The following is a 25716-nucleotide window of genomic DNA, read 5'->3' on the forward strand; positions in this document are numbered from 1 at the left end:
AGTGTCTCCCCTGTTCTTTCTGACCACGGTGGGAAATCTGTAGCAGGAAAAGTTAACCCTCTCCTTGATTTCATGTTGTTTATGGAGAAGGAGAACCCGGAAATGAGTCGGGGGGGGGGAATGCAATGCTGCCAAGCCACGGCCCAGCAGACAAATCAGTCTGTGTCAATGCGACGTGTAGTTACTGTGTGTGTGTGTGTGTGTGTGTGTGTGTGTGTGTGTGTGTGTGTGTGTGTGTGTGTGTGTGTGTGTGTGTGTGTGTGTGTGTGTGTGTGTGTGTGTGTGTGTGTGTGTGTCAGGTGAGTCTGCTGCCCAGACAGAGAGTGACTCGGGTCATGCTGAGGGATCTGCTGCTGTGTATGGAGCAGGACCACTTCCTGTCCCACTCTCTCACTCTGTACAAAGCCATGCTCTGACTACCTTAACCAACGCCTCCTACCGCTAATGATCCAATCTGTCTAAAAATAAAATAGGCTGCAGTACATCTTTGTTTTTTTTTCCCTTAGAAACGTTCTTTGTACTTGTGTTTCAGTTCCATCGAATATCTTTGTTTATTACCTACTATTTATTTTAGTATGTTCTGGATCAGTGATGGTAATCAGCTGGTCTCTAAAGCACTCAAAGTTTTGGTTTTCGATGTTGATTAACCTGAGTGGGATTAAAAAGAGAAGTGTAGTTCTCAGTTGAATGTTGTTTTTTTGTTATTGTGCTTGTTTATTGTTTGACCATTAAAATAAGTAGAATGTGTCACATCCTGACAATTTACTGTGTCTTGGGTTGTTTTTAGCCACCAAAGCAGCATGGCTCTGGGGATGGTTATGTTAGTGTGTCGGTCCAGAACAGAATGTCCCAACAGTTATTTGACGGGATTTCCATGAAACTTTGTACACATTCATATGAATTATGGGTAACGCTTAACTTGAAAGTATCTACATAAAAGTGACATGACACTGTCATGAACGTGTCATAAACATAAACAAGTCATAAATGTTTGACATAATGCTTCTTTTAGTAAGTGTCATTCGGTTTTTGTCATGACAAGTTATGGTTAGGGTTTGTCATGTCAGTGTCATGTGTTCATGACAGTGTCATGTCACTCTTATGTAGATACCTTCAAGTGTTACCGAATTATGTTACTGAAACGTCGTGATGAAGTCTAAGGTAATTCAAAAAAGCCTTATTCACTTAAAGCAACACTAGAGAACTTTTTGTACCTTAAAATGTTTCCAAAATTGTTTCAGTGGTTCATCAACTCGTAACAGGGTGAACGGCACTTCTGCATTCGCTTTGCGGCCCTCTACCGGCTATAACCGCACTATGCAAGTTTGCCAGATCGGGTAGCGGATCTGTAGTTTGAATGAGAACGGTAGTGGACAATTCCACTTCCAACCTGTAGGGGGACCGAAGCGGGAAAAGTTCTCTAGTGTTGCTTTAAGTGCAGATCCACCTTTTAATGGATAGCTCTCTGGGGGAGGACAGACTACACACGCAAGAGCCAGGCTCAAGCACATAATTCACACAGGTGGGGAGAACGACACACCCCCAGGAGAGGCTGAATCTTCTCAAGGACGGAGATCCACATCCAAACATCTGGAATGAGAGCTTGCTTGTGGGACACAAACAAACAGGGTTAGAGAGATGCAGTGGTTGGGTTGAGAGAGAGATGGAGTGCAGTTTACAGTATTCTCGTAAGTAGGTACAAGGTAGTCCGAAATAAGCAGCTACCTGAAAGTTAAGGGGAGGTTAGGGAGGTTTTTCCAGAGAAAGGGGCCACTTAAGGAAAGGCCCTGCAACCTGCTGATTATTATTTTTATTTTTTATTTTTTTTGTAACTCTGGGACAGATGGGAGCTCTGTATTCTGAGCGCAGAGAGCATGGGATGAAAAGTAAAGGTGCTGACACACCAGGGTGATCGTCGGTCCAAGTCAGTCCCCGGCTGCAATGACTGCAGAGAGACAACAAGCCCCCAGGGAGTGCGCCGGGCTTTGTAGCCTTTTTGAAATAGTGGCCAAACAGTGGAATAACAGCAAGTGTCCGTCACGTGATGCCATGGGGCCCAAAAAGGACATTTCCATAGACTTATTAAAAAAAAAGAGAGTGAAAGAGACGTCACAACCCCCGCGACATGACTATCAGGGTTTGATCCATTCGGATAACATAATATTTAAGAAGTCTAGAAGAGCCACACAATTAAATCAATAATCTCCATTCAAGTTGGTGGAGCGCTACATTGGAAGTCGCTGGCTCAGCTGGCAGTGGTCTCTAGTGCACCCGCTCCATGGACGGAACGGTGTGGAAGAAACGGCGATCATCAAAGTCCTTTTAGACGCGAAAGTTGTACTTTTTTGGCTTCATGCAAGATAATCTCAGGAAGGAACTTGTCTTGGTGGAATATTTACACCCCGCAAAAGAAAACGCCACATACGATATTTTATGAAGTTAACTGTTGACACAATACAGGAATGTGATCTATTTAAATTAGCTGGATACATGGTTAAATCTCATTGGCTCTTACCAGTGTATCGCCGGGTGTAAAAAGCTCCTGTGGGTTCTGCCAGGTTTTGTGATGCTCGCATTTGGGTAAAGAGAATTTAGGAGTAATACACCAGGTGAGGGAGGCAGTCTCAATGTTATAAACTGTCCAGGCTGCACAGTGCCACCACAGCATGAGGAAGCACTGCAGATGTGGCTTGTCTCTGAAAATCCCTACTTATGAGTTCTTGTTTATTCGTCGTGAAATAATCTCACATTAATTATGCAAAACGGAGAAAACATGATATATAAATAAATAATGCCAGCTTGGGTTGCTGCTGCGTGTTTCTTTATGGGCTAACCCCCAACGTGTCCTATAAACGATAAGTGGCAAAGATGTCATTTTGCATGGGAAAGCATTCAAATCCTTCCTATATAGATTGGTCTTCTGTCTCTATTTTAAGCAAAATAAAGAGAAAGTGTACAGTGAAGATATTGCATGCCACAAATAAAATGAAGGTTGAAATAAATAAGTAGTTAAGAGTTATTTTTTGCTTGTGCTCTAAAGGTATACTTTACCAAATGCACACGTCAGATTTGCTCCATGTTATAGTCCCTGATGGTCTCTGCAAATATTCCAAAGCAATGCAACCGTTCATGCAAAAAAAGACTCATGATTTATACACTGCAACTTATATACAGTTGCATTGAACATACAGGATTTATACAACACATACAGAACAACCAGTAGCCTTGGCTTGTCTTCAAAATGGTTTGTGTAGACCTGATTCAAGTGTGAACAGCAAATAGCTTGTGCTACCGATGTGCATCCTGCACGTTAAAGGAGACGCTGAGCAGTCTGAGCAAAGTCATTTTCTCTGTTGGAGCATGTCAAACGTAAAATGTTCCTTTGCTGTTGACAAATCAACAGGTCCTCTGAACTTTCATCTGTCATTGTCTTCCAAAACTTGTCCCTATCAGCCGGGAACAATAACATGTCGATCGCTTCCTTGCTCCTAACAGATGATGAGTCATAATTCACATGGCCGTTACAGGTATTTGAACGAATTACTGATGTGATTATCTTTTTTTCATGGGTAGACAGTTGCAGAAAAAATCCAATATCAGTATCATTCTGCCAGGGCTTTTTAATTCACAAAATAACAAAATGGTATCTTGAGGGGATTGAACATACATAACAAAATGTATGAGTGTCGAGTTGTCATTTTAAAATACTGTCTCTTTAAAACTGTTGGACTGTGCAGAAACCCTTGTAAAAACATGCAGTCAGATCATGAGCTGTAGCCATCAGCTAGTTCCCAAGAATAGCTTCAGGAGTCCATTAATGTTGTTGCACTATTCAGTGAATATCAGCATGAGGTTAAAGTACATGCATTTTATATGTGGACATGGCATATTTTCCAGCCTCAGCATGATGGTAGGGTTGGCAAATATTCCAATATATCATTAAACAGCAGAAATGTGTCAACAGGACCATGTGCAATATGGCATCAATGTGATGCAGTAAATGGTTCAGGTATTTAATTCAGTGGATTAGCCAAAAACAGACATTAGCATCTGGGTATGTTATCCATCAATGGTTTCTCAATTGGATTTTCAGGAAATATACTATATCACAATATTAAATTACGTGATAAAAGATTTCATGTATGCTGCACATCCCAAAGTACTTTAGCCTCCATTTCTTATCAATAGAAATGCTAATGCTAGTGTAGCTCAAATTTATAGAATCACATTTCCCATGATCCCCTGCGCCGATGATTCTATTTATTCTACTGTAATGGTACTACTGTCTGTAATGTATGTGTCAACTCTGAGTTAAAGGGTAATTTCGTTTTTTTTCAACCTGGAACCCTATTTTCCTATGTTTTTGTGTGTAAGTGACTGACAGATGACAGAAGATGACAACAATCTTTGAAATTGGTCCAGTATTAAGCGGTGTCAACGCCGTAACCAGCAGCCACAGATTGGGCTGCAATATAACCCTAAGGGCCAAATGTGCATCGTCATTTTGGTCCACTAAAGGTGCTGTTTTTGTCCCTGACAGGCTCAGATTATTATCCTAAGTGTCTGACAACATTATGGAAATGATCCCTACAGAGATAGCCCTTTTTTAAAACCTCTTTGAGACCTTTCTGTTTAACCAGAAACCGCTCTGAGGTTGCTAGCGGCTAGCGCCAAACCCACTAGACTCCATTTAAAAAACAAACAAAAAAAACACGTTTAGTGTGTATAGAGCCAACATATTTTCACATGTAAATCGGTAAACTGTGTGTTTATTTCAACCAAAACTAGATTCGTTATGGTTGGAAAAGTGGAAAGACGACCCAAAACGGCTTTTTAATAGTTTCATTTTGTTTCTGTCAACTTTGAACAAAGTGTATTTTACGATGCTAAAATTACAGTTTATTTACATGGTCTGGTGGCTTTAGTGAATGCAATTTCGCGGATGTTTTTATGTTTAAAAAATCTCTATAACAGAAAGGTCGACCTCCTCAGAAATCCTTTCCATAATGTTGTCAGACACTTAGAATATTAATCTGAGCCTGTCAATGGCAAAACGAGCACAAATGTAAATGCTGCACAACTGCCCTATTAACTTACATCGTAGCTTGTTTTGCCGCTGCCGACTGCAGCGACCTTGCTTAATTCTGGGCCAAAGTCAAAATTGTTGTTCCCATCAGTCACTTAGACACAAAAACATCAGAAAATAGGGTTCAGGTTGAAACAAATGGTAGTTTCCCTTTAAGTATTAAAGAAGATAACATCTCAGTCACCTATGTAGCGTATTTACACTGCGGCGTAAGAGATTCTGTGTATTCATGTCTGCTCAAAGTGAATCTGTTCTCACAGTTGCTGATGTGTGTGCAAAAGGGGCCACTTCCGTGAGTTCAGTCCATGAGTTCCTGTTTTATTTGGATGAGGGTGGGGGGTTGTCGGCTGCCTCGGCCCTCCCTCCGGAGAATGTATTCACTAAACTGGGACGAGTCCGCTCCACCGCCGCACGAAGCCGTGATCCAGAACCCTCTCTGCTGGAACCGCTCCAGCACCTGCAGTCACACACACAAACCGGACACCATCACATGGAGACGTTTTCTCCAGTCTAGAGTACAGCTTGGAAAAAAAGATGGAGCTTGTTAAACATTTCATAGATCAATTTAAAGCATTTGGTTGCGTCCGAAATCGCATCCTCTGCGCTACATACTCAATATGTATGCTTAGGCATACTTTTGTGTAAATAAACAGCAGTGTGGATCTTTTAAGGTGTCATTTCAACGTCACGCCCTAAGAGCCTCCTTGCTGATGGAGAAACGTAACCATGGTAACCTTTGCCGACCCCCACTCTAGCATCATCGCCAGATAACGCTTAAATTACTGAAAGAGGTGAATAACTAGACCAACAGTTGTAGAAATATAAATTAGAGCGTTATTGAGGTTACAGAGCTCCTAGGTTTCTGTCCGTTTGTCTGTTATGATCGTTGTCGTTACTACCACATTGCATTGTGGGATATTTATGCCGGCGTAGTGTCCAGAATTGCATACTGTAACATTTTACCGGAAATAGTATGCAATTCGCGTACTTTTGGTTTCATAATTAGGTTTCGGACATACAAAACAATCTCACATACTGTTTTAGCTACTAAATAGCGTGTTAGTGTGGACTTTCGGATGCAGCCACTATGTGCAGATTTTGACCATGTTCGTGCCCTCCATTAGTACACACTGAGGAGCTACCATTGCATGAGTCCCACCAGAGGCCTGGACCACGAAGCGAGTTGAGAATACCCAGGATATCTTTTGGTTATCGTTCACTTAGTATCGACGACTGCTCCGTGCTCCGCCGTCCGTCAATACCCACCGGGTCCGAGTTTGTTGCGGAATGGCTGCGGCCAGGACTGACAGCTGAAGTCACGAGGACCCACGAGATCTCGCAAATTCACGTAGTATAAAACCACAAAACCAACACCAGTTAGTTTCCATCCAGAGGAGTAGAGGGGAAACAGCTCTGTGCTGTGTTTTCAAGGTGTAGTGCAGGGAAATATGATCCGCCGTGAGCTCGGTGTATTTTATTTTGAAAATTAACCGGATGTTTTATTTTGTTTCTGTGCTCGACTTCCTGTCCCACACGATCTGCCGTGTGCTGAATTGCTGCGGAGCTCTCCGGCGTCCGGCAAAAATAGAAGCTCTGCGTATCTGCTGCGGATTACTGGAACTGGGACGCAGTTAGAACGCCGCCGTTCCGCAACCGGTGGAAATTGCCAGTAAGCGGTCACACGATCATGATTATCAACCCAGAGCAAACTATAATGTTAGACAAATACGCAGAAGTTAAACACATAACCTGGGTGAGAAGCAACACAGCCAGACTGATCTCATAAAGTGGCGTATGTATGACACGCCAATTTGTATGCCGTTTTCGCGTGTTATCAAGACGCATAATCGCTTTATAGCGTGTTTATCAACGCCGTTCGGCCGCCATTGACCTACATTACTTGTGAATTTTTGCCATAGCGAGTAGTATGGGTGGCGGATGGGTAAAACACAGGACTTTCACCCAGGAGAGCTGGGATCGTGTTCTGCATATGGCGTTTGTCAACTGTTGGTTGTTTTTGGGGATTTTTTTTTTTTTAAGCCTTCCCCAATATTTCTTTCCTAAACCCAACCGTTGATTGTTTTCCTAAGCGTGTGATGTTTGTCACCATTTTGCTTTTGTCGTTTTTTTTGTTACTAAAGCCTTTCCCAATGTTCTTTTCCTAAACCCAACCTTGTTTAAAATATATTTTTTTGCTGTTCTCGCGATAGTACGGCATGTTCTCGCGATAAGACGCCACGTGGCGTGTATGTTTACGCAAAGTCATGATGCCATGTTGACACAGCTGCCAAATGCAGGAAAGACAGCTGACAGTGTGTGTGTGTGTGTGTGTGTGTGTGTGTGTGTGTGTGTGTGTGTGTGTGTGTGTGTGTGTGTGTGTGTGTGTGTGTGTGTGTGTAAAATAATAGGCTTATAAAATCACTGTGTAAAATGAAAGTAGCAGCACGCACCATCAAATATTAAGCATCAAACACCTACTATACTACTATTTCCTGCATTCTGGTGAATTTGTATGCAACAATTTATGGTGCAAATGTCTTTATTTACGTTAAGGAAATTATTATTCAGTATTATTATTTTTCAAAATATCATGTGTTCTGGGATGTTTTTCTTTTTAGGAATCATGTACATCTCAACAACGCATCTGTTAGAAAATGAGACCTTGTTAAAGCCAGAAGCTCCAAAGTTTAAATCTACATGAATCTATCTTTATTTTGCACACTTCTGTTGTGTTCTTTAACCCCCCCCCCCCTCTCCGCGATGAAGCAAAGTAGACACAGTTCTTGTTTCCTGCGCTTGTTTTGAGCCCCCTTAACGATTACTTTTTACTTTTTTTGGGGAGTGGGTTGTCAAATCTACCTCTTCTAAATATTGGCTGAGGAAGAGGCCCTGGGGCCCAGGGTCACTCTTCATTTTCTCTGGGTAAAATCCATCTCACATAGCCTGAAACATCAACTACTTCAGAAGTAGTCCATTAGTTTCTCCCACCCCCCTTCCTACTGAAGTGAACATCATGGGGACATGATGTGAGTTGTGAGTTTGTCCTCTGTTCCTCTCTCTGTATCTCTGCCTGACTGATATTTCCCCTGAGACACAGCTAGGCAGACAAACAGGAACGAAATGTGTCAACTATCAATTTATCTCCGCACAAGAAAGTCGTTGGCTGATTGTCAACATGTTCTATATATTACAGGGTTCTGACTGAATATTGTTGGGGGGGGTGGGGCATGTTTGGATCTTTGTAAATTATAAAGTGTGGTCTAGACCCGCTCTGTGATGTTTCCCGAGATCTCCTATTGTGATTTGACACTATAAATTGAACTTAAATGAATGGTGCCTAAATATGCTGACGGAGAATCCTGACAGTCCAGCCGCTACTGTCTGATCCCTTCCAAACGTTGGTGTTGAAGGGTTGGCCATTTGAACCCAGAGTGTGTGTGTGTTGTACCTGGACAGAGTTGAGGTGGCAGTAGCCGTTGAGTGGGAAGCGAGTGATGTGTGTGGAGTCCTGGGTCCAGCTGGTGTTCAGGGAATTGGACATGACGTCTCTGACCTCAGGAAAGACTTCCTGGATCACGGCCCAGCGGGCGCTCACGCCGATCCTCTCGCCGAGCTCCGGAGCCACGTGAATCGCGACGCACTCGCACTGCGGACACACACCCCCGCATTCCTGCTCGGTCCTCCAGCGCTGGAGCTCGGCCTGCAGGGGAGTCAGCTGGAAGAAAGTGGCCTCTTCATACAGCATGGAGTATTCCTGCAAACATATACACACACACACACACACACACACACACACACACACACACACACACACACACACACACACTTTGTTTGTATGGCTGCTTTTCTTGCAGGTACTGCAGGTGGCCGTGGCAGAGGTTTGTCAGTAGAGTGGCAGATCCTGGGCTCTGTGGCCTCTTGGATTCAGTTGTGGTCTCTCCTCACTGACTCGTCCTCATCCTCGCCTTGGTTGCTGTTAGGTTGGTTTTGCTGCACCATACAACGCTACTCATTCTTTCATTCATGCATCCACTCATCTTACTGAACTCACTAATCACACATCCCACTGTTAGTTTAGTTGTGCTTTATGATTTAAAGGAACATGCCGACTTATTGGGACTTTAGCTTATTCACGTAATCCCCCAGAGTTAGATAAGTCCATACATAGCCTTCTCATCTCCGTGTGTGTCGTAACTCTGTCTGACGCACCCACCGTTGGCCTAGCTTAGCACAGATCCTGGAGGTAACCGGCTCCAACTAGCCTACTGCTCCCAATAAGTATATATATAAATAATGCCAACATTTTCCTATTTACATGTTGTGATTTGTATAGTCACAGCGTGTACAAATAACGTCACATGAGACACAGCCATCTTCTAACCGTTTACATACTGGGAACTATATTCTCAGAAAGGTGAAGCACTGCTGCTTCTGCTACTTGGGCGGAGTGATTTGCTTGCAGCACCTGAGAAGCCCCGTGGTGAGGAGCAGAGAGTAGCAGTGCTTCGCCTTTCTGAGAATATAGTTCCCAGTGTATATATAGGGTCAGAAGATGGCTGTGTCTCATGTGACGTTATTTGTACACGCTGTGACTATACAAATCACAACATATAACAATGGGAAAATGTTGGCTTTGGAGCAGTTGGCTAGTCGGAGCCGGTTACTTTCAGGATCTGTGCTAAGCGAGGCTAGCGGTGTGTTATTAAAAAAGTGTATACATATGGAATGTATTAACAGAAGTTATTAGTAAACATGTTAAAAGCCTTCCTCTGACAGTCTGGACTCTTCATGTGTTTCCCTGTGATTTGGGACTGTTCAGACACGCTGCAGTGATAAAACTGTGGCTGTACCTGATCAATGTTTTAGACACACACACTCACTTTGAAGTCATCAGGGAGGAGGAGTTTCGAGGTCCGGAGGAAGTTAAGTATGTATCGGAACATGGGGCCGTCTCGATCAATGAAGTAGTGCTGCTTAAGACTGTCCAACACGATGGGCTCCGTTCCATCAAACAGACGGCCGATCCTGCCAGAAACAATGGAGACAGAATCAGATAGGCCTCTTCAAATACTAACCAAAAACCAATCCCATCGTCTTGGGGCCAAGCAACTCTGCCTCTGCAAAATAGCCTCGGGAAGGAACTTGTTTTAGTGGAACATGTGTACGTTCAAAAGTTGTTTTAGTCGTGCAACAGAAAACTCAGATTGGACAGATAGTCTAGCTAGCTGTCTGGATTTACCCTGCAGAGATCTGAGGAGCAGTTAACCATAGTCCTCATAAATCCACCGGAGTTTAGAACGCCAACACAAAGAAAGAGGAAGGTGAAGGCCATCCGGCCGAAAAGAGCTCTGCAGCAGCTCAATGTTCAGACCTTGTTGACAGATTTAAAGGGGAACTATTATTTAGCATTTTCAAGTTCATACTTGTATTTTGTGTTCTACTAGAACTTGTTTACATGCTTTGATGTTCAAAAAACACTTTATATTTTTCTCATACTGCCCATGCCATGAAGCGCCTGTCTCTTTAAGCCCCCCTCCCGAAAATTGGTCAGCTTTCTGTATCAGTGCTTCTGTTGCTGTCTCCTTACAATCGGTGGCTTGAACGGAGTGTATATAGCAGGACTTTGTACCGTGAAAAACACCAATGAAAGCTTCTAAACCAAATGCTACACCACGGGACGTGATTCAGCAGTAATGTGACCCGAAATCAGGGAGAAATTAACAACCTTGGCAGCCAAGATTACAGTTTTCCCTTCCGTTAGCATGCAGCTACTATAGTTAGCAGTGCACAGTAATATAGTATAGCAGCACTTTATACTGTCAAAAAAGGCATTTAAACAATGAACAACACTGGTTTCCAAGATTACAGCTTCTCTGGCATTAGCAAGTAGCTACAGTACTTGTGACAATAAACACTGCAGTAACGTTAGCCTAAAACAAACGCTTCAGTAGCCTGCCTGGAGCAGATGACCAATCTTAGCAACCCAGCTCCGAGTTACGCAACACGGAACCGAGAGTAGAAAAAAAACCCGTTGAAAGCGGAGCGTTCAGCACAGTGAGAAATCTGAGGATTTTGCTCACAGGGATTTCTCTGAACTACGTTTACCTCATTATTTGAAGCTTTGGCCCTGTTTTACTTTAAAAATCTGGCATTGTAATGTTATAGATTTGGCAGAAAATACAGAAAAGCATAATAAGTTCCCTTTTAGAAAAAGTACACTTTCCAATCTTATTTGAATGTATTAGGTATAAGTTATGCAGCAGCAGCCTTAACCTCCCATCACCCACTGCTGTATTGTGACATCAGTGGATGGTGGAAATATGGGTCATTTTCTCTCTCTGCCTGGGGCTGTCACTACCAGGTCTGCTATCAGAAATGAAATCTGTCTAACAGCTTCCCACTTTACTTGCAGTACATGCATAGGTAACTTTAAAGGCTAGCTTCAAATTAGTGATGACCAAATGAAGCCTCATGAAGCTTCATGAACCATTTTATTTATTATGAGCCTTTTTTTTTTTATTAAATCAAGGAAGCGCTTCATTGGTCCGTCACTAGCTACAACCATAGACTGTTAATATTAATGGACAACGCATCCGGTTTGGCGAAGTGCTGCAAATGCGGAAGTGCCTTAAACCTGCTTTCTGTTTGAATTCCAGCAGGGGCGACACGTGCGGTTGCAAAAGGAGTTCGGTTTCTGCAGAAGTCTATGAGAAAGTGACCAACTTCTCACTTGATGTATTACCTCAGTAAACATTTTCATAATGAGTTTATGGTCTCAATCGCTAGTTTTAAGTCTTCTGCAACACAGAATTATGTAAATATTTGGAATTATGGTCTCGTTGATTTTAAAATCGGCGATAAAGCGTGTGTTTTAGGCTGTGGCTATGATGTGATTGCCAGTGAAAGTGTGTAACGTAACGTAGAGTGTAAGGGCTCCTCCCTCACTCCTCCCTCTCGTCTAAAATCATCACATCCGCAACCAGGATGGCTGCGCCCGTAACGGCAAACTCGACGACTGATAGCAGATCTCCACAAACCAATGGATGACATCACACATGCTCTGTCCATTAATATACAGTCTATGGCTACAACCCAAAAAGTAGATCACCTAACTTCAACTGTTACATTTACAGACAATATGAAAGAAAGAATTTTCAGTCTCTGGGGCGGAAGACATGTAGGGTTTCTGCTGTCCTGATGTCAATGGGGAGTTCATTCCACCATTTAAAATGCTTCATGAAGATTCCTTAAGCGCCTTTTTAAGTTAAAGATGCCAAAATCGGATCAATGTCTTGTTTTTTTTGGGGTTATCCTTGCTAGGTAACCAGTGAATCACCAGTCTTTAGCCAACCGCTATTTTGTTGTGTTAAATGACGTTGGGCGTTTTTTCTGTTTAATCTTCAACTCGTTACCTTGCACAGCAGCTTGATTCTTGCAGGATCATATCACATGAAAATCCATCCAGTCAGGCTTTTAGTAATGCGTTTGTGTCTGAACAACAGCGGTCAGAACCAATTGGCGTACGGTGAGGAGCTAATGGCAGCTACAGCGTGTTTTCGGTGTGTGTGACGGCCGCGACTTTTCCTTCGAAACAACAATGGCGGACGTGATAGACTGATGGTTCATCCAATCACCTGCCAGGTATTTTTTGAAAGTGCCTGCCCTTTCAAAACAATTTCCAAAGATGTCTTCTCACATGTTTTTTTTGTTAACAAACCATCTGGCGCGTCAGGTTAGGCGCTCAGGGTGCTGCTGCAAAAAGGCGCACAAAGCTGAAAAATGTGACTCGCTCAGCGACGCAAAAGCAGCCAGCAAAACACTTTACAAAAAGCTGCTGAGGCTGCTAAAACGCGCTCTGTCTGATCGGGGCCTAATGGCCCTGACACACCAACAGAAATCGGCCATCGGACAGTCTGGCGAAGTCAGTGACTCGAGTCTGTTCGGTGTGTTCCGTGCCGTCGTCCGTCGGACGGGCCGTCTGTCTTCATTTTGGCCGATTTGACATGTTGAGTCGGAGGGCGGGCAGTTGGACTCAGTGACCAATCTGATTGGTGGAGTGCTAAACCGGAAATGACGAGCAGGATGAGCGGGACGAACGCCTCTCAAAATCTGACGAAAATCTTTTAAACTGACCTTTGTCGATCTGAAATGAAGACAGATTCAGCAACTGCATGGCCTATTTCTCGCTTCAACTGTTTTCAGAAACACGTTTCAGTGAACGAGCCGCCATTATGGCCGGCTGGAGAAGCCAGACCCACGTGACACGTTTGTCATTTCCGGTTTTCATTTTAGTGCTGCCAGCTGTTATGGAGACGTATTACGTCTTGCGCACGCGCATAACGTATGCTCAAGTCGGCGTCGCTTCGGTGTGTTCCGAGGCACTTTTTGGACCTCGGGGAGCCGACTGATCAGTCTGACGGTCGGCCGTCAGGTTGGTGTGTGAGGGCCTTAAGAGCCCCTTAAGAGTAATTAATTTACATTTGAAAATATTTCAGACCCACAATGTAATTGTAAAGACAAATACAAACCTTGATGAAAAACTCATATTTCTCATATATTTCAAATGAATAATTTTGCCTTTTTAAATTAAGGGACAATTTAGGGATGACTACCATAATAACATATACTATAACAAACACCTTGTATTAAAATCAGTTGTTCCTTGTTTTTTTCAGGAGTTAAAGGTATGTTAGAGTTTATTTCATAGTGGCTGTGTGTCTCTCTCACCGTGACTCAGGGTACTTTGTAAGGGTGGCCAGGCTGCTGGTGTACATGTGTCCTCCTACATCGATGTGGACAGGCGCGGTGGTTTTGGTGAGCTGGGCTGGTGTGGGGATGCCGGCGGAGCCCAGAGGAGACGCAGGAGACACGGAGACCGGCTGCTGACTGGACGTACTGCTGCTGCCACAGCTGTCCTGCGACACAAAACACACACACACACACACACAGTGGTAGTACCAGTATATAATTATAGTACTATTAGTATTATCGTCTTAGATTTTGGATATCGTAATATGGCATAGTTGTTGTCTTTTCCTGGTTTTAAAGGCTGCATTACAGTAAAGTGATGTCATTTTCTGAACTTACTTAGACTGTTGTAACTGTTCTATAATTTGCCTTTACCCACTTAGTCATTATATCCACATTACAGATGATTATCAAAAATCTCATTGTTTAAATATTTTGTGAAAGCACCAATAGTCAACTCTACAATATCGTTGCGGTATCAATATCGAGGTATTTGGTCAAAAACATTGTGATATTTGATTTTCTCCATATCGCCCAGCCCAAATTAGTATACTGGCAGTGGTAATAGTAGCAATAGTGTGGCTGTCAGATGTCAAGAGGCCAGTCAGACATTTAAATCCCCAATAAATACCATCCAGTAAAAACTATTGTACTTACTTTAGAGATCATAGGCAAAATGTCTAGAGCGGAGTCCCAACTGGTCTGTCTTACCGGATGTACAGAGCGTGTATAAAGCTTGACATACGGTGCGTCTATCTGTGCGGGATGTCGGGCTTTCTCTTCCCTTTCTGCCATCTCTGCTATCTATTTTGCCTTAGCGCCGCTCAAGGCAATTGCGATTTGGTTTAAAGAAATACAAACGGAGCATTTTTTTCCCCTATACCAGAATTTTAACTCGTGCAGCCAGCCAGATATTACTCCACAGCGCTGAGACTAAGTCACAACTGACCAAATCATCCCACATCAGTTGGTGTTAGTGCACAATTTAAATATAGGCTACATTATTATTATACCAACGTGGTGGAGACATAAACTTATGTGAAGAAAGCATCAGCAAATGCCCCTCACCACTGATACATCAGATTCAGCTGCACTAATCAAACATTTTCATATTAACTATGTATAATGTGAAAAGTGTAAATGTGACAAACACACAGAAAACTCTCACCAACTCTGCATTCCGCCTCTGCTCTACAAAGCCTTTAATTTCTTTCAACAATTGTTTTCGTTTTCACACTGTTAAGGCTCTATGTGCAGGATTTGAAAAACCCTTACTTTGGTGGTGCCGGTTTTGACAGGGATTTATTTCCCTACTTGTGCCAACAGCGTCATTAAAAAATACTATAATCACTTAGACGTTTTCACAGATGTACAGTCCCATTTTTATAAGAAAGATTTCACAAATTGTTTAAACATGTTTGCTGCATGTATAAACTCTAAACACAAAACTGAAAAGAGTTAATAATTTTGTCAAAACTCCATAAACTCTTAACTCTTTTTTTTATTCACCAAAACGATACCATATCGCTTACAGAGCATCACTTAAACACTACTGCAATACATTTAAAACACTAAAATACTGGTGTTCATGTAGGTCATGTTGCATATTCAAAATGTGAATAGAAAATGTGTAGAATTTTTGTTTTGTTTTCTGTTCCAAAATAGGTTGCAATACTGTAATTATATCATAAATAATGCACTGACACAATCATTGTATCAGCAAAGGATACAAAGCCCATCTTTCTAGCCAATAAACTCCCAACCCAGCTTCTCAGAGTCACACCTATTTTTTTAATCTTTTTTAGCAGAACTCACAGTAGTTACACTGATAAGATAAATCGGATCCACTACAGTAGGATCATGTTTAGTCATACCCCTTTTCCACCGACAAGAACCAGGTGCTGGTTCGGAGTTGGTTCGACTGACAAAGCCTCCGGTTTGCTTTTCCACAGGCTAAAGAGCCGGCACAGAGCCAGGTCTTACGTCACTGTATACGTCTCATCTTTCCCAGCAACAAACACACCATCAACAATGGTGGACGTTGCTTTGCTATGGATGTTCATGGCTTTGCGGACCTACATCGGCATCCAAACTCGGCGGATCCAACGTGTTCGCGCGGCTCGCCTTCATAGTGCAAGAGAGCAGCTTGTTTCCTCCTCTGACCACTGCTGTTGTTGTTTAATCACGTCCATCGTGTTTATCTGCTAATTCAGAAATAGCGGTCGCAAGTTTCTGTTCATCTTGTTGGTCACGGTAACCCCGCCCCCAGCCGCTGACGGAAGCAGTTCTTACTTCTGGCCCAGTGATGATTTGGTGCTACTTAAAGTGTTAAAGCGTAACTAGGTTGCCAAAATGCAACCTAGCGTCTTTTTGTGAATGTACCCGAGTCAAACATTCGTTTAAAAGCATATTTAGGATGGAAGCGTCACTTTTAAGATTTACCGTATTCTTGTTTTTCGGTCAAATGGCCTTTTGAATGGGAGTGCTAGGGGCACTTTTATGCTAGCCTCAAAATAGCTATTTTTAAAACACTGAGAAGGCTCTACACAACATGAGACTTTGCTCGAATTATCACCAGGGGCACTACACCTTAACGAGAGCGTTGACAACATTCTTTGTGTACCCAGAGTTTACTAAAAAGAAAGGCTTTGACCAACTCACCGTAGCTCTTGTTGTTTCCGGCCACTACCACCTCGGCAGTCAAATCGAGTCGATATCAAAACAAGTAGCCACATATTTAGTATATCCCTTGTGCATCGGTGTTGTTCATGTGTAGAGCCCCTGGTGATACTTCGAGCAAAGTTCCATGTTGTGTCAAGTCTTCTCAGTGTTTTAAAAATAGCTATTTTGAGGCTAGCATAAAAGTGACCCTAGCACTCCCATTCAATAGGCCATTTGACCGAAAAACAAGAATACGGTAAATCTTAAAAGTGACACTTTCCATCCTAAATATGCTTTTAAACGAAAGTTTGACTCGGGTACATTCACAAAAAGACCCTAAGTTACATTTTGGCAAGAGTTACGCTTTAAGAACCACTTTTACTGGTTCGGAGCTGGTGCTTTGGTGGTCGAAAAACAAAGAACCGATTTGAAACTAGGCTCTGGCTCCGAACCAGCACCAGCTCTGCCTCGGTGGAAAAGGGTAGACTGTGGGTGAAATTAATCCAAACAAACAGGTAACGAAGCACATATTTATGTTCAGCTGACTGTTTCGTAGGCCCACAAACAATAAAAATAAACTTCATCCGGCACCCCCAACACAGCAGAGGTCCCCTTAGGCCTCTTTCCCGCTCCGACACACGATTGGAGTGTTTTGAGTTTGAACAGGTGAGACGTGAGTAAGACCAATCGGTAAGTAGGGTGTGGCAATTTTGAAGGCCAGTGTTCTCGAGGTGAACAAAGTGTGCTAAATTATACAATTTGTGCGCAGAGTTTAGCAGTCTGGAGGCTTGTTGTTTTAACGCTTGTGTTGACTTCGGGTGACATTGACCCGTTTTCAATTTTTGTTTTATATCAGAAAATATGGGACGTAGAAATAAGCACTGAAAATGTGTAGAAGAAAAATTTAACAATTTATAACGTTGGAAAAAACAAACAACACAAGGGTTAAATATGACCTTCAAGTTTTCAGAATTGTGTGCGCAGGTCCATTTGTTGTGAGTATGTAGTACAAAGAGAACTTTCAAATTTGTTTTGGTTTTATGCCCCTCAACTGTTTTCGCTTCAGTCTCACAGCTCTCATTAATCTCATTTCCGGCAGAAGAAGGCGGCTCGTTCATGAAGCCGTTGTACACCACCTGCTTGGTAGCAAACAGCAGACAGACACAGCTAGAGGAGAACTGGTGGACGTAGTGGAGCATTTAGCAGCCAGAGACTATAGAGAATATTGGATTGACATTCATCAGGTGAGCAGAGACACGACCCAAATAGTTTGCTAATGTTGCTTCATGTCTGCTGGATGTGTAAAACGAGGCAAGTTTTTGCAACTTTAAAAGGTTATAATATGTTAATCTTGTGTTTGGTTTACACCTTGTTCTGTTGCCCCCAAGTGGCCAAATAAAACCATCACTGCAACTCTAACTTAACCTGACTCCGCCAGATGGATTGCTTCGCATTTGCTTGGCATATCCATCTGGGAACTTTCTGTTGGAAAACTTTTGGGAAGGGGCGAAAATACTGGTTAACTGATTGGATAAACCATCTGTCTATCACCACCTATGTTGGTGATAGATGGGCCAACTCAACCAATCAGATCAAACTCTTCCTGAAACCGGGAGAAGAACAAAAACATCTTTTCCTCAGAGAAAAGCCTCCAGTGCTGTTTTTTGCTCTTCTTTCAATGAAGGAATACTTTCTAATTCGGATAAAACTTACGCGATAGCTACGCTCATCTCATCCGTGGAAGCTGCCATGTTGTTTAGACTAACAGTCGCTTCTCGTTGCGTCACACCTAAACCCGCCTCAAAACCAACGCTGATTGGTCGGTTGTTTGTCGGTTGAACGGCTCCAAATTTTCTCTATCTCAAGATGACAGACTGATCTACGAGTAGAAAACTGGAGCTCGCGAGATGAGGACGGTCTCACGAGGCTAACTCTAAGTACCTCATTAGCATAAATTACTGGGGTCTAATAATATACCCCATTGATATAGTATTTTATTTTGGGTTATATATTTTTCCAGGCCTATAGGACTGCTGTTCCACCAATACAGTCTGACAGGTAAGGCTTCCCTCTGCAAGGAGCCAATCACACTTAAAGTGATGGTTCGGAGTAATTCACCCTAGGGTCCTTTGCACCATGACCTCGAGCCAAACACCCCCTCAGAAGCTTTTTTCACCTGGGTCTAACATTGGGAGAGTTAGCGTAGTGTAGCGTTATCAGCTGAATAGCTTAGCGCAGGGGCTAATGGACCCACGTTTGTATCTTGTAAGTTACCCCACCTAATAATGCCCGAAATGATACCAACGTCTACCCTAGTACATATAGGTTATGCTCTCATAAAACGATGGATTGGAAAGTTTGTAAGTACACCGAAGTTTATGAACACTTGCCTGCTCTCTTCAGCTCTCTGCTGCTGCTGCTGCTACCTGCAGTTAGACGGAGTGCTTAGTGCCGAGTCTACAAATTACTACCGACAAGAGATACAACAAAAATATTTATTAATTGAATGATTAAATAAGGTAATGTCTCCAAACTTACCTCAATTATTACTTGTCTCCTGTTAGTTATACTACAGCACTTATAAAAAAAAAAAAAAAAAAAAAAAGTTAAATTAAAAATATATTTTGTTGCATCTCTTTTCGGGTGTTGTAATTTGTAGAGCGTCCCCCTAGCATCTTACTAGCTGTAACAAACAACAGCAGAGAAGAAGAAGCCAGCAGGCAAGTGTTATTTACATAAACTTCTGGTGCTACAAACTTCAATCCATCGCTTTTACTGAGTGCACACCTATTTGTACCTACTTGTAGACGTTTGGTATCATTTCCGGCGTTATTAGGGGTAACTTACAACATACTAAGCGTCGGCTCCCGTCCGCCTATCAGCTGTTAAGCTGATAACGTACTCTAACTCTCCCAATGTTAGACCCAGGTGAAAAAAGCTTCTGGGGGGGTGTTTGGCTCGAGGTCATGGTGCAAAGGACCCTAGGGTGAATTACTCCGAACCATCACTTTAAGCCTGTGACATCCTGGGATCCGGCTGGCAGGCCTGACCCACTAGGTTCAGTATGTGTTTTTAGAGAAGTGCTGATTATTCAGAATGATAACTCCCAGGCAGCCCAGGACTGCAGGATAATGTCAGGATCCTGACAGGAAGTAAAGAAACACAATGACAGTCTGCCTAACACATAGATATGTCTTTGCTCTGTCAGAGCACCAGCTATTCCAGATTGCCTTGTGGACTACTTTACAATGCCAGGTGCCTGGGAAGAGGCAAAGCGTTAGGCTCAGACAGAAGCAAATGGCCCGGCTGGTCGGAGGCCAGTGCCTGACAGCCTGAGAACAACGGTCTTCTAGACTGGTGTGCCAAACTGCTCTCTTCAAACCTGTTCAGTTATTCATTGTCTAATGTTCAACTCTATAAAGCGGGATTTATGCTTCTGTGGAGGCTCCGCGCATATCTTTCACCGTAGCCTACGTAAGTGGCCTGCAGTTTATACTTGTGCGTTGGTGTGTGTGTCGATCTCTTGAAGAGAATAGCTGTGTGTGTGTGTGTGTGTGGGTGGGGGTGGCAGAGCGAGTGACAAGTGTCTCCCCTGTTCTTTCTGACCACAGTGGGAAATATGGAGCAGGAAAAGTTAACCCTCTCCTTGATTTCATGTTGTTTATGGAGAAAGAAAACCCAGAAATGAGTCGGGGGGGATCTGTATGTCCACATAGCTACATACACACAGCATCGATTAACGCAGAAGCATAAATTGGCCTTATCTTGCAAGATCAGATCTCAAGTCCTTGACCTGAACTCTGGTTGAGTTATTCTCTGAACGGTTCTGTTTTTTTTTTGCCCACCCAGCACCATAACTTTTCATTAACACCATTTTTTCCCTGCCCTCTTGGGGAACAAGCTGAAAACATGACATAATATCGCTTTATAAAGATTTTTGGGCAAACATATTAACAAACTTTTGCCTATTTATCCATCCAGCAGACAACATTAGCATTGATTTAGAGTCATGTCCACCTGATGAATGTCTGTCCAATATTCTCTCTCCTTTAGCTGTTTCTGTCTCCACCAACTCCTGAGGGTATATCTGTCTCTTTAGCTGCTAAATGCTAAATGCTCCACTGTGTTCACCAGGTAGTCTCTAAATACACTGTTAAAACAAAATATCTATTAGTGCAGCTTTAAAGGGGTGATAGAATGATTATATAGGGTATTTCACACTGTTCCTTATGGTCTCCTAATGGGGTATGTAACATTGGTTGGGCTGAAAATGGCCTGGTTGATATTTTATTGGCCCTTATGCATCCCTGTGTTTTGGCCCTATTTGTAACAAGAGCTTTTCTTCCAAATATGGTATGGTCATGAATATTTAGATGAGCTGCGCGCTGATTGGTTGAGCGACTTGCCATACGCACACATTAGGGACGCGTGCTGATTGGTTGAGCGAATTGCCATACGCACACATTAGAGACGCTTGCTGATTGGTTGAGCGAATCCCCAATACACACACATTAGAGAAGCGACAGAATCTCATATTCCAGACACTGCAATGTTTCATTACCAAATTCACTTCTGAGACTTTTTTAAGCGAGAAATCAACTATGTAAATCTCAAATATGGGCCGTTTTACAAAATTTGATGGCTAATTGCAAATTTGGTAAGACGTGTCGGACTTTATGAGCTCCACACAGTCTGACGAGAAAGCGGCAGCCTGCTGGGCTCCATACCCAGCGCAAAGTCACCCTTTGTGGATACTGCACTACGGGGCTCCGCGGCCAGCTGCCGGCATAACTATAATATATTTACGGTTTGAATTTCGTCACGCCACTTATATAACATCATTCCCCAATGTCTTATAAAGCTAACCGTTGTGTCCGATTTGATTTTAAGACATTTTTATAAACGTGAGGCGTCTTTGTAGGACGTGCAGCTGCTTGCTATATGTCCCATTCATTACAATGGGGAAATACCGCAGCTAGCTCACTTTCGCATAACTAAAGTATATTTACAGTTTGAATTTCGTCACGGCATGAATATTACAGGTTCCTCAAGGTCTTACAAAGCTTAGCTAACACTTGTCCGATTTCGGATTTCAATTGAATGTATTTTTGTGAATGTCAGAGTTAGGAGGAGGCTAGCTAGCTCTCATTGATGGATTCCATCTCACCGCGGCTTATCAATGAGACTCGCGGACAAGAGGCGTTTATTTCCCCGATTGTTTGTTTAAATAACTCAACACACATACCCATTATAAGATTAACTGGAACCTGCGGGCTGCGGTAAAAGATTGCGGGCGTAACAAGCTCGCTGACCGCACTCTCAGTCACTCACCGGTAGTAGGAAGAGGGGAGGGAGAACAGCGAGATGCAGGCCCTGGAGCTCTGTCAGGGCAGCGGTGTGTGGTAGTTCCAGTCACCCAGGAAAGGGTGAGTTTGCGCGGGTATTGAGCACCGGGCCGCCGGCCGAGCTCAATCGAGCTCACAGCAGGCCGGGGTCTGTGACGGAGGACAGGCAGGGCGGCGATGTAGCAACCCAGGCAGCACCGGCGCTAAACTCCGACACACAGTCGGACAACATTTGCAATTAGCCATCCATTTTCGTAAAGCGGTCCATATTTGAGCTTTATATGGTTGATTTCTCGCATAAAAAAGTTTCAGAAGTGAATTTTGTAATGGAATAGCAGAGATCTGCGTGACCTAGATTCAGAAAACTACCTGATCTCAGGTCAGTTGTGTAGCCTATGTAAATGTTGGGGCGTGACCGTTCTCACCCACGGCTGTGACAAAGGTTCCGGATTTTGAGATGCTTACGCAAGCAACTAGCTTTGTTGGGATTCGCCCGTTTTCAGCGGAATGAGATTTTCATAGTAAAGGGGTGTCAATGGGATTTTGAGCTTCTATGTATGTCCTATTTACCCACCGAACTGTCGTTATTCAACTATGACAGGGTAAAATCAGTTTTGCATTCTATCACCCCTTTAAAGGTGCTCTAAGCAATGTTGGGTGAAGTCACTTCTTGTTGACGTTCAAAGTATTGTCAAACAAAACGGAGGCTAGCTCGCCCCTCCCTCCTCCTCATCCCGTCCCCTCCCCCTCCCTTCCTGAAAAAAAACAACATAAACGCGCGTTGTGGAAGTAGCCTACGTGCTAACGCTGCTGCGGTGTTTGGCTCAACCAGCTCCTTCTTGTCAGTTATTGGCTGGAACACTGTGTGTTATGTTTGGTGGTGCAGGTTGGCGCAGTTAGTTTTTGAGCCTGGGCTGTCTACAGAGACCGTGCTTTTTTTACGGTGTGTTCAGGGGACAGGCAGCTAGCGGATAGTGAGGAGATGTTTGCTGTATGTGACAAAAAGATTTGTAGCCTAAAAAACGCGTGACATCGCTTAGAACACCTTTAAAGTTAATGTACTGTAACATGTTTAAGTGATTATGGCATATTTTAAATGGCTGTGAAAGCACAAGTTGAACATTTACAAATTTTACACATAGAGGCTTTAAATGTGTTAACAACCGTTATCAGTAGGCTATGTATGGTCAGTAGTGTGCCAATTGTCCACTGTAGTTTTCCACTAAACATGGGTAAACTAATTCACAAATTGATCTTTTAAAACGTATAAACATGTAAAATACTACTACTAGGCTTATCGCCTTTAATTATTTCTATAACAATTTGATACAAAACTGTAAAAAAAAAAATCTGTGAAGTAACGTAAAATAACTTTCTTGTAAAAAATACAGTAATTTTCCTAAATTAAACTAGTTTGTAGCTTAAATTTTACATTTACTAATTTTTATTCACTAATTTGATCTAATTTAAGACATTCATTTACAGTATTTAACTTGAATCTAACAGTTTAATCTATTAAATAAAAGATACATATTTGTAAATTTTTTATATATTTGCAAATGTATTTTAACATTTTTATTAATAATTTTTTTTTTAATGGAAATGCTATGGTTTTTCACAGTTATGGGTTTTTCATGTTCTTTTACCATAGACATGTAAACTCACAGTCTGTTTTTTGTAATTTTTGGATCTTTTTGTGTTTTTTACAAATAGGAAGAATCTGTAAAATAAAGGAGTTTATTTATCGGCTACAGAATACGTCCTCCTTTAAAATAGAGGTGGAGTGTGGACATCTCCAGAACTTTTGTAAGACCTTCATTTGTCATTAAAAAAAACTTTCTGTGCGCAGTATGTTACTCACGCGCTGCTGAGGCACGCTGCGGCGGATTTTACGCACGAGCTGTTAACACACAGGCTGCTGGAGAAGAGAAACGATCACGTGTCCTCTGTTACCTGTGTGGACACAGCGGCCGGGGAGCGCACACCGGGCTGCGGAAGACTGTGGGACTCCGGGGCTCTGGCAGGCTCCGGCTCGCTCTCCTTCCGCTCCATAGGCGATGGCGCGCGTGTCCCGGGGCGAACGCACAGCCTCTTGGCGTACGGAGCCCCCGGGTCCTCCTCGGAGCGGACCCTGTCTGCTGTTTCTGTGTGTATCGCTGTCCGCGGCGGCTTCACGTCCGCGACCTCGGTCACCCGCCGGAGGTACGGGATCACAAGCTGCAGGTGGGACGGCGCGTGGCCGTTTCCCGTTTCCGAGGCAACGCAGAGCGTCGTCGTCGGCCTGGAGCCCGCGACGCCCACGATGCTGTTGAGCGTTGCTATGGAGACGGCGCCGATGCAATGGTTGGTGTAGGTCTTGGAGAGCTTGGCGGCGCGCGACAACATCTGCATCCTGGTGCCCAACAGGTTCTTCCCGATGGCTTTGTTCTCGTACCACGTCACGTCGCTCGCGCAGCAGTGGTCCCGGGGCCGCTGGAAGAACGCCCCGCACAGCGGGTTCCGTTTGGACACGTAGCGAACGAAGCTGGCGTACGGACACTGCTCCGAGCCCGTCTCGTACATCCGCGGCAGGGTGTCCTCGTCTGCGTCCGGACGCTTCTTGGTCCAGGCGGCGGAGCGGGACTTGTGGTACGGCCCCAGAGCTTTAAAGTAGACAAACTTTCTCCCGTCCTCGTCCACCGCCAGGCCGAACGAGTCCTCCTCCAGCTCCCGCTGGTTCTCGCGGCCCCGGGTGCAGAAATACATGCAGGTCTCGAACCAGACTTTGTTGAGCAGCCCGAACGGCGTGTCGCTGTTGAACACAGAGGACTCGTAAAGTTTCCGCAGGTCCGAGCGCGTGATGGCCTGCTTCTGCACCACGGGCCCGGCGCCCTGCTCCTCCAGCCGCCGGATGACCGCGGCCAGGGTCAGGTTGGCGCTGCGCAGCTCCGGGTCCTTGGTGAGGTCCAGGGTGCGGCAGTAGGGCGGCTCGTTCAGGTACCGGTTCAGGGAGCTCCGGATGCTGATGAGGGACGACTTGCTGTACAGCTGCCCACTCTTGGAGCGCGCCTCCGCGTAAAAGGAGCGCAGCACCGCGCACAGCGCGTCCTTGTCCAGAGTTTCAAAGTCTGGACTTTGGGCTTTCTCGCTGAGGTACTCCCGGAAGATCCTCACCGCGTACCGGGTGGCAAGGCGCGTGTTCTCGCTCAGCCTGTTCCTCTCCGACCGCTGCAGCTCTCCCTCCAGGTGAGACTCCATCCCGGCGGGCATGCTGCCGCTGCACGGCTCCGACTCTCCCTCCTCCTTCTCTCCCCGGTCCATACTCCGCATAAGGACCGCCTGCATCTCCGCGGAGGAACCGCTGGAGTCCAGCACCGTGCCCCCTGACTCCCACTCCAGCTCCGCACCATCTCTGTCGGACTCCTCGTCCTCTTCCTCCCCGGTGATCTGGACCTCCTGGATCTCCTCTTCATCCTCCTCCTCCCCCCCCTCCTCCTCCCCGCTCCTGTCGGGGCAGCTCAGCTGCTCCTGCTCCGTGTCTCCGCTGCCAGGCATTCTCGCCATATTGCGGTCTGTGAAGCAGTCCTCCGGCAGCGCGCATGCGCTATATTGGACCGCAGCGCTGAAAGCCTTTTGTGTTTAAGTGACCTTCAGCCGTGCACGCGGCTTTTTAAGGCACGGGGAGCGAGCGCAGCGGGAGGGTAGATTTGGAAGCGCGCTCCCTGCCGAAAAGGCTGCAGTATTGGACTGCATATTGGACCAGCAGTGTGATGTGGTGGGGAACAGCACTGCACGAGCGTCACCTCCAGTATCATCATCTTCAGCCAAACAGACAGTGCTAGTTTCGCTTCTAAATCACTTTGATACATAATATGATGAGTAGGACTGTATGAAAAA

At 44.2% G+C, this 25716-nt stretch overlaps 2 protein-coding genes across 3 annotated transcripts in view; one reads left to right on the forward strand and one right to left on the reverse strand.

Annotated features, from left to right (window-relative positions):
- The window catches only part of LOC120566096 (transcription initiation factor TFIID subunit 4-like), a 37186-nt gene extending 23262 nt beyond the window's left edge, over positions 1-13924 (forward strand). The window contains exon 17 of one of the 2 annotated variants that reach the window (XM_039812350.1): positions 300-750. In XM_039812350.1, coding sequence (XP_039668284.1) covers positions 300-416 — 117 coding nt within the window. In that variant the 3' untranslated portion in view covers positions 417-750. Of the gene's footprint in view, positions 1-299; positions 751-13823 lie in introns of those variants that run through there. The other variant, XM_039812351.1, reaches the window with a different exon arrangement.
- Positions 4994-25716, reverse strand: LOC120566095. Its single transcript, XM_039812349.1, has 5 exons — positions 23794-25716; positions 13814-14001; positions 9967-10111; positions 8535-8840; positions 4994-5543 (listed from the first exon to the last, which is right to left on the reverse strand). Exons 1-5 carry the CDS (start codon positions 25381-25383, stop codon positions 5385-5387), a joined length of 2388 nt encoding a protein of 795 aa, XP_039668283.1. The 5' UTR covers positions 25384-25716; the 3' UTR covers positions 4994-5384.

The sequence above is a fragment of the Perca fluviatilis genome, chromosome 9 (genome assembly GCF_010015445.1).
Source record: "Perca fluviatilis chromosome 9, GENO_Pfluv_1.0, whole genome shotgun sequence".
Classification (NCBI taxonomy): Eukaryota; Metazoa; Chordata; class Actinopteri; order Perciformes; family Percidae; genus Perca; species Perca fluviatilis.

What these genes read in the sequence shown, in the direction of transcription:
- LOC120566095 (XM_039812349.1), bottom strand. Translation starts at nt 25,383, where the DNA reads ATGGCGAGAATGCCTGGCAGCGGAGACACGGAGCAGGAGCAGCTGAGC. An exon ending in CGGCCGCTGTGTCCACACAG is followed by an intron (nt 14,002 to 23,793) that starts GTAACAGAGGAC and finishes TTTGTGTCGCAG; the next exon opens with GACAGCTGTGGCAGCAGCAG. An exon ending in ACAAAGTACCCTGAGTCACG is followed by an intron (nt 10,112 to 13,813) that starts GTGAGAGAGACA and finishes TGTTTCTGGCAG; the next exon opens with GATCGGCCGTCTGTTTGATG.